Genomic DNA, 13,242 nt, shown 5'->3' on the forward strand with positions numbered 1-13,242 from the left:
TGGTTCAAAGAACTTACAACCTTATGGTATATCTAAGACGTATTGGTAACAGAATTGTTTTATTTACTTAAATGAATATAGAGGAACCCCCATCTGTTCATGCATGTATATGCTTTATTTTCTATATTAGCAGTTTTTAGATAATTTGTTTGTATTAACTTCACGCTGAGGTAATGGAAGTAGTGTTTTATCTCTGTGCTTGTTTCTTGCTCCTATGGGTGTGTAGGATCTTCAAACAGAAGCCCCGTATCATTTGATCCACTTGAAGATTGAAGTACAGAAAAGCAAGTTCTTGGTCACAGTAGAGGAGTGCAAAGCTGAACTAGCTCGACAGAACAAGGTGCTGTCAAGAGAAGGCAATGAAAGGATGATCGAGGAACACATGGTATGAATTATATGCTACCACATGGGCATTTACAGACATACATTTTAATGTCAGTAATAAACAGAAGGTCTGACCAACTCTTAATCCACCAAACACTGTGCACAACTAAATCAGATCAGTCCTTGAGGCCTTTAACAAAAATTTTGATTTGAGCTTACTACAGTTTGTAACAAATATATAGATATGCTCTGTGATTTCTGCGAATTTGTATTTTTATTGAATTTTCTGCTTTGTCTCCTATCAGTTGTTCTTTGGTGACAAGGGACCTTACCATCTCTGTGAGAAAAGGCTACAACGCATTGAAGAACTGTGCCAAAAACTGCCAGTTTCTGATCCAGTGAGGGCTACATTGGAAAGCAGCCAACGAATCCTGAAGGAACTCAAATCCCAGATAGCCAGCACATACGTAAAGCTAACAGAGCACTCGGACACCTGGAAGGGCTATAAGAACAGGTGTCAGCTCAATTGCTAGCTGGGTCTCTTAGAGCCCTATGTGTGGCCACTCCTCTAAATGTCGTCACAGATCAGTACCACATAAATACTGTATTTTTAGCCTCAAGTAGAAAACTGTACTTTATGTAGTAATTACACAAGTTATAGTGGGGTTTTGAGTAGATTCTGTAATTTTTGGCTTAAATTTATGAGGTCATTTGGTGGCGGCAATTTTTGTCTGACTTATTTCCTTGTTTTGCATTATGTGATGTTTTATTTCAGATTTTCTGAATTGGAAAACTGGATTTTGTCAACAGAAAGAGAGCTAAGGAAGATAAAGGAAAGTGTCAATGATACTGCCAAATACAAGCAATGTAAAGCATCTGTGGGGGTGAGCCCTTGGCGTGTATTCTAACAAAGCGGTGGTCGTTGCTACTGGGACTCTGGATAAGACTTTACTCCAAAGTAGTGCAACTGTTTTACTATAGAGGTCATGGTAGCTCTGCTGATTCCTGGTATTCTTAAAAACATTTCCTGGAGAAAGTTCCACATGCAGCAAAGTGTGGCACATGTTCCTACTTTTAACAGTTTAAAGAATGGCATTTCCATTTACTTGTGTATTCAGAACATCCAGAATATAGAAATAAACAATAAATACTTGTGCCTCATCCTGTTGCATGCACAGTTAAAAGTGCTGCGCAAAGTGCAAAATTTTTGGACTGGGTTTTTTTGAAGGATCAGGTTACTCTCTTACATTTAGGGAAATTTCTGTAATAAGAATTCTCTTCTACAATAGTATAACAGTGGTGGCAAAGATATTCTACCATTCACTTTTGCATTGGTGACTGGTAAAAGAAGTGATAGAATAGTTGTGAAGACTGAGTTGTTTGGTTAAATCAGTTTTAGGCAATAATTTATTGTGTCACTTGGGACCTAGCTTGACCCCTTTCTTTTTTTTTATTTTATTTCACATACTAGGAGCAAAAATAGGAATGTCACATACTGTAGGAGTTTGTGTGAAAGTCAAGAGTATGTTATGAGGCTAACCATGCGGAGAAACATAGTTAGGATGACCTTGATAAAGGAGATAGACCTTCAGCTTAATGGGTGCTTCTGCTCCAAAAAGTCTAATTTACTTGTGCAGTTTCACTGCTGGTAACTTCTCATCAGCACTGGCACAAAGATATAAATGAACTACTGGATGAAAAGAAGAAAAAAAGAGCTATTTAAATAGGGGGGGAAATACATAAAACCTTGTATCACATGAAATTTTATGTTTGGGAAAGTCAGCATTTAAGATTTAAATGGCAACTAAGAAATTTGGTCAATATATGGAAAATATATACACAGCATCTACCTGTCTATCTGTAGGTAAAAATGTTCATTTGTGAGGAAAAAGTACACTACTACTTATTAAAGAACATTCTAGTAAGTAGTAGTGGAGTAAAGTCTGTGGAGGAAATGAAAAATCTAGCTGTTGACTAGAACACAATCTGATAGGGTATGCAAATAAATAGAAAATTACTACCTTTCTAGTGTTTCAAGATAAGGACAAAGGTAGTATGTTTACTAATCTTTGAACTGATGCCATAAATTCAACTCTTAATATTTTTTGTTTACTTGAATGCCACTCATTAATATTTTTTGTTTATTTGAAGAAAATATGTTTTGATTATTCCATAGGAAATTAGGAAGCATATTAACAAGCAAGGAGAAAATCACAGCTGGCTGAAATCTAGACTTGCTGTTTTGACTGCAGTATGTCCTGATTTGGAGGCCAGAGAGACAGAAGATGAGCTTTGTAAACTTTCCAGTGACTTCAGGGGACTCCTAGATTTACTGGCTGAGGTACAGTATGAGGACACAAGAACTGTTCATTTACAGTGTCATGATATGACATCAATCATGGCTTCACAAGCATAAGTTCCCTGCTGTGCTTTTTTAATTAAGCTGCAAACATTCAGCATCGGAGAAGTCATTTATACTCCTAGGTAGCAAGTCCTTGAGAGTAGCAGGCAAAAAATATTGACATTATTATAATGGCTCTTTTCCCTTTGCAGGATTGGAAGGTATTATGGTAAATGTTTCTGGAATCAAAATGTCAGTACTTTTAGAGGAAAAAGATAGTTTTCTAAAATTGGCTCGTAGTGAACATTGGCAAAACTGTGATGTACATCAGCTAATGGATGTAGAATTTGACTTTAATCTTCATGTATATAACTTTAATGCTGAAATAATAAAGGAACTACTGTGAGGTAGTTTCAGATCATTAAGGATATCTGTCGTGCACTGAATTTGCAGGAAAAGGCTGCAGTTCTCTGAGGTCTGAATGATAACAAGATACTGTAACTGCTGAAATCATGGGAAGTTTCTAATTCATAAGCAAAACATCTTAGAATCCACTGAACCCTTGAGTTCTGTGGGATCTCAGGCAACTTTCTGCTTCACAGTTTTCACAGTAAAAAGACCGGGAGAATCTTAGAACATCTTACACTTAGAAGGCTGAACAAATCCATTTGAAAGAAGATTTCAGGATAGAGAAAGAGTTCAGACTTCAAATTCCATTGTTAATGTTGATTCTTGTGGAGGCCTTGTAGGTGTTACAAATGTATAAGAGTTCCATGTATTTATTGAGACTTTCATGGTGTGAAAACTGGAAAGTTGGGGCAACCAATTTTCTCATTTCCAAGAGACTGCAAAAAATGTAAGATCCTGTATTTTTTGTGTGAGGGTGTGTGTGTGTGTGGGAGGGGGTTGTGGGGGTGTGTATGTGTGTATGTTAAAGTACTTTAGCTTTTTGTTTCCTCAAAAGGTCAGAACTAAGAGGAGCACAAGTTCATGAAGGTAAAAAAAGAGCTAGAATCTAAACTTGTTTTGAATCTAAAGGCATGATCTAACTGGCACTTTATACTACAGCTAAGAGACTGCTGGTTCTTAAAAGTCTGAATACCCTTTACAGCTAAATTTACAGCTTGTTAATCAGATCAATGAGACTGTTTAGACAAGGACTGATGCTGGGTATTTCCAGAGTTCAGCAATGTTTTTTGGAGAGTAAAGATTAAACATTTATGTAAAAGGAAAGAGAATGGCTTGAATCTGAATGACCCTCCAAAGTATGGATTGGAATGAAAGAAGGGAAGGGAGGAAGAAAGGGGTTTCTTAGTTCTAGGATACTTTATGATTAAAACCTTAAAACACAGGAACTGTCTGGGAAATCAGCTGCAAGTAGTTAGCTGAATCATGCAAAGAGGGAAGAACTTTTGATATGCTGAATATATATATATTTATAAAATCCTGAAAACTTGAGACTGGATATTGCACCACATGCATATTGTGGTCCATAAACCCAGGTAACAAGGCATTTTAATATATTTGTGATTCACCAGGGCGTTATTCTGGAAGGTCCAAAATGTAGCAAGATTTTTTGTGAGGTGAGCAGCACAGGTGTTTCAGAATCTAAGTCAGCTTGCAAGGGTGAGGAAGCATGTATTTTCTAAGTGATCACCAATAAGTGGCTGTCACAGCTATTTACCATATGGCAATGTAATAGGGATTATGTCACTTGGTCTCCTTGGTCACATTTTAAGCCTACAGTCACTCTTTCAATGTAAAATTAAAGGTGTTGGGAATGCTGCAGACAAGTGTGCTTTGGATTTAGGCAATTTACTATATTTTTTGAAAAAATATTTCAAATATAAATGTGCCCTTAAAATACAGATGTGCCTTTCAACATGCAATACTTAAGGGTATCTGTAATTGTAGATTGAAAAGACTTTAGGCACTATTGGAGACTGTGTCCAGTACAAAGAAGAAGTTAAAAGTGCAATTGAAGAGTTAATCATCAGCTCTAAAGAAGCCCAAACAGAGGCTGAAAGGATCCTGGATACAGAAAGCTTATTACAAGCCCAGCAACTACTACTTCATCATCAGGTAGGGCAGTTACTCATGTCCATACCGGAATTTTTTTTTAAGGTAGAATTCATGTAATTACAAAATTTTGTTATGTCCATTAGCATAACTCTTTATATTTAAATTTGAAAGAGTTCTAAAGAAAGCATTTTCATATGGCCTAGTATTGATTTCTTATAATGAAAAAAGTACTTAGTATTTTTTAAATGTTAATCCCCATAGATGAGCTTGTTTTCCAACTTTTATTGAATAACATTTTATTTCACATGGGGTTTTGGGGCACAGAACACCTGAAAAACAAGCTTCATTTACTTGAAATTTTGGGTAAGTGTACTCTGCAAATGTGTAGTCTCTCTTTTTTACCTTTATAAAGTTTCTGTGTCAGATTTGATCATGGTAATTTGGGGTTGATCCTGCTTTTGGAAATTTCTCGACTTCAGCATCTTTGATGTGGCCCCAACTCTAAATGAGGGAAGGGAGGTGTACTTCTAGCCTCATCTCCTCCTCTAGGTAGCTACCATGGTGACAGACGGGCCTCCGTTCTGTATGCATAGAACAGGAGGCTTTTTGTGCACTGATACTAGATCAAAACATCTACAGGCTATAGTAATAATAAATCATACGGTTTGCATACAGCAAGAATCATGTTTTTTAAGGCCTAATGTGGGAAATTAACTTTGAGGCCTGCTCAAAGTTAATAAGAATAATTTACTGTCAGTGTTTGGGCATTATAGAAGTATTTTATATTAACATCTATTTCTCTAAGGTCAGACATGTCTTACTCTCTGACCAGGCACTATGTCTTACCCATGTCTTATCTAAACTCTTTTATGTTTGTATAATCTATTATATGTGTTAAGGTTTGTTTTTGTTCTTTCAATACTCCACATTCTTTATCTGTCGTAGGAGAAATAATAGGTATAGTTAATTCATAGAGTTCTCAGGCTCTTCTTTTGACGCGGAGTCTATTAAGGTAAAAACAGACTTTGACAAACACCTGAAGGTACCCAGAGTAGAATTGAGCAGGGAGCTATGAGCATGCATAGCAGGGCTGACAATGGGTCAGGCATGTCAGGAAAGGAGAAGTAGTGTAGTCTTAGGAGTTTCTGGTAGTGCTACACAGCAAAATGCATCAAGGAATGAGTTACGCAACTAGACCACCCCTCTAATGAAGGCTGGTACTTTACTTTGATCAATCTGAGGCTCCAGCCTGTGCCTCAGAGAGCACAGAGCAGACCTGGATGCTTCCAGGCAGTCAGGAGGAATGCATGCACCTGTGGCTACTCCTGCAGTTGCTCACTTGTTGCGGCTTCTCTTTCTGAAATATTGCTTTGGATAAATGGCTGTACTGTCACTCTTTTCTCTCTCATTTGTATGCCACAAAAGGTGTGTACACATATAATTGATGAGTAAATGAAACTCTCAAGCATATTTGCCACAGTCTATCCCTTTATCTGTTACTCTCATTGCATAACCCTGCAAAAGCAGAAAGTGGTTTCCTTGTACCAGTTTCCCAGAGGAGCTAAAAAGTCTAATCATTCCTGCTGGATAAATTTTTTAGCAAAGGACAAGGAGACTCCATGCAAAGAGGCAAGATGTGCAACAGCAGATTTCCCAAGCTAAACGGTTGCAGATTGAGGGTGGATTGCCCAGCTCAGTGCAAGAGGATTTACAAAACTTGGAAGGAACATTAGAAAACATGCAGCAGACTATGGAGAAACGTGAAGAGCAACTGCAGGTGGGTCCTTTGCAAGTAGAAATAAAAACCTGTACTACTGTGGGTTTTTTATTCTTAAACCTAGCAAACCCCCTATTTTTTTAATGTGAAAGTCTGAACTAACTTTCTTACCTCTGAATCTTAGTCCTCAGGGTTTTAATTATCAGTACCTCCATGAAAACTTTTTGAAGCTGCTGGATACCTCTTAATTAATAAAGAAGCAGCATTTTGTTTGAAAGTGTTTAGAAGTCCCAACTATTCAGTCATAATAAATACTTTAAATAATTTATCTGTGAATTCATGATGATACTGCCTTTTAATTAAGAGTCCTTAGGCTGGACATTTAGATTAATAGCACCTGATGTTGTACAAATATAATCCTCACAATTACTGTTTGAAATACATGCTGTCATCCTAAATTTAAAGAAGGAAGTAAAAAGTCACAGAGAAATAAAATGGATTACCCCAGGTTATGTAACTAGTCACTGACTGAACTGGGATTAGGATTTATAGCTTCTTGCACTGATATCTGAGTTGTACTTTACATTTCTCTAAGAAGAATGTTAATTCAGCTGTCCACTATTCCACAGAAATGTTAGCTCATCAGAACTATTTCACATGACAAAACACAAGATGAAAAAAAATACTTGATTAAGCTCAACTAACTTCTTAATGTAAAAACTTATTCTTGGAACCAATTTTTTTCTAAGGAATCCCATATATGGTGTCTTAATTTGGGCTTTGCTTTAATTCAGAATCAAGAAAATATTTGTTCATACTGTCATAATTCTTGTGACTGGTAATTAAATGCTGCATGTTAATCAAAATTCTACATTATCAGAAAAGAACAAATAGATTCCTCTGTATGTGTTTCCTATAAGTAGGGATTTTCTTCTAACATTTTACTGTAATTTATTTCATTAAAGAACTTGAAAATCCTTTTGGATATTGTTGACTACCTGTCACCATAAGCATAAGTATCTGCATTTATTACTTCAGACTTCTTACAGGACATTCAAATACAAGATTTAAATATTGCTGGCACCTTAGAGAACAGTGCTTTTTTACATAGCGCAGTGCAAATGAGTGAAAATTCAAGGAAAATTTTCTTTTATTGGCTTCAGAACAGCTTCATCTTCAAGTAGATGGCATTTCAGGAGGAATTGTTTAATGTCAGGTCTTTCTCTGTTTTCTTTCTTCGGTAATTTACAATGAAATTATTTTTCTCCCCTTTGATCTTTTTGTCTTTGTATTTCTGTTTTGGGTTTGTTTGTTTGTTTGTTTTATAGGTCACAATAAATAAATGGGAGCAGTTTGAAAAGGACAAAGAAACAGTAGTAAAATATCTCAAGCAAGCAAGCTCTGCACTTGAACGTATCTTAAACTTTAGCAGTTTAGAGAGCCTCTCCTCAGAACTGGGTCAGACAAAGGTATTCACTGTGTGAAATACAGGAACTGAGGTATCCTTCTGCCTTGCTTGTTAAATGGAGTGAGCGTATTGCCTTCAATCTTTGCATGGTTTCTCATTAATGCCAGTGGAAATTGCGTATACAGATTAGAAACTGCATAAACTGTTCAGAGCTAAAAAGTTACTTTATGAAAAAAATCATGAAGAATTACTCAAAATCTGCATCTGAAGCACATGTATGGAAGTTAAAATGATGTTGAGGACTTCCCATTTTATCCTATATACTAGTAAGCTAAACAGTGTCAAGCACTAGCATGTCAACATCAACAGTGTGTTCTTTGCCAAGGTTATGTGGGCTGTGCCAATTAGCAATCTTTTAGCCCTGAGGAGAAAAAGGAGAGAATCCTACAACATGGAAATAAGCCATAAAATGCCACTTGCCCTTAGTAACAGTGAATTATCCCAGCCCATTTTATTTACTAATATATATATATTTTATATATATATACACACTAATATATATTCACAAGTGATTGGATTGCTTTTCACACATTTTTTACCCTTTGATGAATCTGATACTAAATTATACATATCTTGGTTATGCTCAGCATCCATTGTTCTGGTGTGTGAGTTTAATGCTTGTGAGAGAAGGTAGTTGCTAAACAAAGTGGTATTACAAGCTGGGAAATACTGCAAAATCCTTTCTGTAAAGCATAGGATCTAAAGATTAAATAAAGATGCATATAATCTTCTACGGTTCACAGATATATTTCTTGAAGAGCTATAGAATAAATTTTGATTGGCTGAGTTAAAAACTTTCAGACATAAGAGTTTCCCTTGCTAAATTTTATTCAAGCTAGTTTGCTTAAATGAACGTTTCTTAAGTGCTACATAAAACCAACTTTCTTCAGGGATTGTTTTTATGTATTTACACATTCAAAATATACCTGTAGGACACAGATACTTTTTCCAACCACAGACATTGAAGAAAAATACTTTTTGTGTAAATATGTGAAATTGTTTATATTGAATTAATGTGGCTTGCATCCTTACAGGAACTTTCTAAACAGACTGAAGCAATGGCAGTGCAGGCTGAGAATTTGGTGAAGAATTCTTCTGAGATACAGCTTGGTTCAAAGAACAAGCAATCCCTTCAGCAGCAGGCAAAATCAATCCAAGAACAAGTCAAAAAAGTGGAAGTTTCTCTTGAAGAAGAGTATGTTCTTAACAAGTCCTAATATTTATCCTCCACTATAAGATTGTATTCAGATTTCTAGAATACCTTGTCAGCATTTTGTGTTGTCTCATCAGCTTCGTCATTTCCAGCTTGCAGTGGCATATTAACCAGGTTATAGTACCAAATATGTCAAAAAAGTGTGTGCAAATAAACAAAATCTTTTCTAATAATATTAGTTCATAAACCCACTGTTAGGTACATTTAATGTGTTTAATCCCCAGTATTGTGAAGAAACAATAATTAACTCATTCTTGACGTACTAGACTCTTTTAGAAAGAAAAATCTCAGTGCAAGTATGAGAACAGCACATTTACCATATTTGACTCCATTTTCAGTATTCAGCTTTCTCCATAGGATTGTCAAGAAGTGCCTTCATGTTAGCTGAATGCCCAGATTTTATTTCATGGGCAATATCAAAAGCTGCTTCTGCTGCTGAAAAAAAAAAAAAAAAGGCATCATTTGCCAAATTTTGTTTAAAAGTTGAAAGTTCAAACTCCAAGACAATGTTGTTAAATCCTGTATATATTTGTAGCATTTTGTATTTGTAAAAATTTCATCCCTTTTCTTAAGTGAATTCAGTTATTGAACTCAAGTTGCTCAACTTCAACTGTTGCTATTCTCATTTTACCTATATACACATACATTTGTATGTGTGTATGAAATCAGTACTTTTGCATTTATTAGATCTGATACATGTCATGGATATATGTACCAATTGTATGTTGTCTTGTTGGAATTACTATGTAGTATAATTTGCTTTTTAAGTTTGAATATGAGCAAAGGGTAATGCCCACATTTTTTGGTTTGGTTTTTTTTTTTCCCCTATTGACCATTGTCATGCTAATCTGACTTTAATTTGGTGCCATTTTCTTCCTTATGTAAAAGAACAGTTGTAAACCAGAATAACTAGCCTGTGCAGCAGATGTAACTTTCTGATTATTGACAGTCTAATCGTTATACATAACAACACTTCCTCCAATATGAAGTATTAAAATGATTTGCAAAGTCTACCATATCTTACTGAATACTTTACACTTCATTATTGCCAAAATTAGAGAGAAAACTAGTGTTATTTTTCAATTTAAGAAATTCATCTTTCCTGCAATGAATATTCACTTTTTAAATAATGTATATTTCTAAATTAAAGCCATCACTGATAATCCCTTTCAATGCAGATATGAAATAGGTTTTAGATGAATGTGTGGATTATACAGAACATCTGTGGTACTGTGACAGATAATAAAAAAAATAATTTCTGCAAAACATGCAAATATACACAACTGTCTATAGTGAATCTACAGAACATATAATAAGTGTGTAAGGGTTATGATGTAACTCGCACCATCAATATAAATCTTTACTGAGTAATTTAAAGTGAAGGTATTCCAAATGCATATGGTACACACTATGCCAATGAACAGGAAAGGGAAAGAAAAGTTTGAGCAGCTTTCCATAGTTAACTACAGAGCAAACAGCCCATCTGTTTTCTGAGGAGATCATGCGTAGCTGTGCAGTGTCTTTGGGACTATATCATTTACAGTCTGCGTCTTTCTTACATCTGTAAGGAAGGCAGATACAAAGGTGAAGGATTTTCAGCTGTTGTGCCACTGATTTGGTCCTTTGATTCTGATTTCCAGCCATATTATCTTGGGCTGGACTTGAGTGAAATAGTTTTGCACTTTATTTTCCTACAAATAATGAATTTGAATTTACTCATCAGTAAATGGCTGTTGGCATTCCTATTTTTTTTAAAAAAAATGAAAATAAATAAGAAAGAATCAAAAAGGCCAATTTTTACATTTTTAGACTACATCTTTTCTTAAAGAAAAGCTTCATCTAGCTTTAATGAGGTAGAAAAAAAGAAATTAAACCAAAAACTTTTTAACATGGAATGGTTTTTAAGGCTATATTTAAAAGGAATATGTATTTTGGAATTTTGTAACATTCAAACTTTTCTGATGAAATTGTTATATATTAAGTGAAACAGAAAATGCATGTTTTGCAAGCTGTGTGTAGGGCCTATATTAGCACTGGTTTCTTCACAGTGATTTGAAAGGAACAGAAACTTGTATATTGAAAGTTAATGCTGTTAAGCCTTATAAGGGCCTTAGACTTCTTGTGATGAAAAAAAGGTGCTTTGTTTGCTATCCAAGATACAGGAAAATCAATCATATCCTGTCTCTATTTAACATTACCTATAACAGCTGTTTCAAAGAATATTAATCTATTAACTTTGAGGTAGTTGAGTTATATCTGTTGTTGATTCTTTGGCTTAATATGAAATCGTTGCCTCAGGAAACACAAACTTTCTATAAAATGGGAAGATTGCTGTTATAGAAAAACCAAGTTTAATAAAGCAGTCAAGCATTGATGACTATGTACATACACAATACACTGGTTTTAATCATTCTGTTCTAGTGACTAGATAACTAACATCTGTGCACTCAGTTATCTCAACTTTCAGATATGTGATACAATCATAATTCCATATTATTTCCTAGAAATCATGTTTATGTTACTTTTCCATTCTCTTCCTGGTAGATGAGATTCTTGATGTCTAACTGATGAATTTAGCTGTACTCTGTTTCACCTCTTGGTGTCCCCACCATGGCTAATATAACTGTTTCACTTTGGGTGCACAGTCTAAGAGAGAACAGAGTTTGAATTTAGGTGCACAACTGGGTCCTGTAAAACCGGGAGTTTTTAAAATGACCCTCCTGTAGATTACATTACGTTTTTATTCTAGCAAGAATATAGGCAGCTTCATTATATTAAACTGTTTATTCTCTCTAATTAATTTGGTTAATTTTAGTATTAAAAGCATGGAAATGGTGAGAAACAAGTGGGATCATTTTGGCAATAATTTTGAAGCTCTGTCCATCTGGATAGCTGAACAAGAGAAAGAACTGGAAATTTTGGAAACATCATCATCTCCTTTGGACATACAGATCAGCCAAATCAAGGTGATTAGTTCTTGTTATGTTTAGCATTAAAAGCCCATTTATCTGTCATTTTGCTAGAGGCCAAATTGGAGAACACACATTTTACATGTTTCAGAACTACCATGATGTAATGATGGCACAATTTGTACATGAATATACCAAGCAGTAAGGTTTAACATAAACTAAAGGAAAATTCTAACAGACTGCCTTCTCTTTTAGTGTTTAATTTAGATATATGGAGCCTCTGTGTGTATGGTTAAAAATTTTATTTAATTTATACTCATTATTTTTTGAGTAATCTAAACTGTTGTACAAAATAGCTACATAAATATAACGTGTATAAAGCTTTTTTATTTTAAAACATACATCAGCTAGTGGTTATAGAGCTTTATTTCAATCTCACAAGTTAAAGTTATAACTTGATTTATGTATCTATTATGCTGAAATAATAAAGGAACTATTGCTTTTGGTAGCTTGCAAATCTACATACCATTTATTGCTATTATAATTACACTCCCTTAAATTCTGTGTACATTCCTGTACATACATACTGTTTAGTTTCTTTATTGCTAACTTAGGTGCATATTGTGTCCAAGCATTGTATTTCAAGGGCTGACTTCATATCCTCCCACAAATGAACATGTACCTTCTCTGACATTGTATGTTTCTAAGGGGATAGAGTTTTTCAATATGCTGTACACACTGTCGTTGTCTTTATTCTGTGACCTACTTGCTCCAGAAAATGCACAGGTGTGCAGCTGCTTGCAGTCATGGACCAGTTTGACATGAAATATTTCCAAAGGATCCCATAAGACACTTGTTTCAAGTGACAGAAATAGTTTATCAGCAGATTTTCCTGTTCTTAATTTGATCACAACTTTATATACAACAAATAAATCTCTTGATCTCATCATTGAAGAATAAAGCAATACTTGAATTCTTGCTTGATCACTACAGCGATTCAGAAACAATTACCTTGTGAAATAATATATATGCACTTACTCCAAGAGCATACTTTGTTGTGTTTTCTTGCTTTTCAGTAGTTAGTGGATAGGATTCCAATGTTTAAGACAGATAGTAAGTGCATCAAGTGATATTAGTATTGCATTACTTTGTGACAGTTCTTGCTGTCTAAATGGAGCCTACTTAAGCCCCACTGGCCCATTCAGGCCAATTTCCCAGAAAGGCTGGTGTTCCTTGCTCTATATGCAG

The 13,242-nt window shown here is 35.0% G+C and overlaps 1 protein-coding gene across 14 annotated transcripts in view; it reads left to right on the forward strand.

Moving 5' to 3' along the window:
- The window catches only part of SYNE1 (spectrin repeat containing nuclear envelope protein 1), a 317,571-nt gene that overhangs the window by 108,565 nt on the left and 195,764 nt on the right, over positions 1 to 13,242 (forward strand). For all 14 annotated transcript variants that reach the window (XM_037391919.1, XM_037391908.1, XM_037391920.1 and 11 more), the window contains 9 exons: positions 227 to 385; positions 630 to 838; positions 1,100 to 1,208; positions 2,501 to 2,665; positions 4,580 to 4,747; positions 6,288 to 6,464; positions 7,733 to 7,873; positions 8,907 to 9,067; positions 11,901 to 12,051. In XM_037391919.1, coding sequence (XP_037247816.1) covers positions 227 to 385; positions 630 to 838; positions 1,100 to 1,208; positions 2,501 to 2,665; positions 4,580 to 4,747; positions 6,288 to 6,464; positions 7,733 to 7,873; positions 8,907 to 9,067; positions 11,901 to 12,051 — 1,440 coding nt within the window. The remainder of the gene's footprint in view (positions 1 to 226; positions 386 to 629; positions 839 to 1,099; positions 1,209 to 2,500; positions 2,666 to 4,579; positions 4,748 to 6,287; positions 6,465 to 7,732; positions 7,874 to 8,906; positions 9,068 to 11,900; positions 12,052 to 13,242) is intronic.

Source organism: Falco rusticolus, chromosome 6 (assembly GCF_015220075.1).
Source record: "Falco rusticolus isolate bFalRus1 chromosome 6, bFalRus1.pri, whole genome shotgun sequence".
NCBI lineage: Eukaryota > Metazoa > Chordata > Aves > Falconiformes > Falconidae > Falco > Falco rusticolus.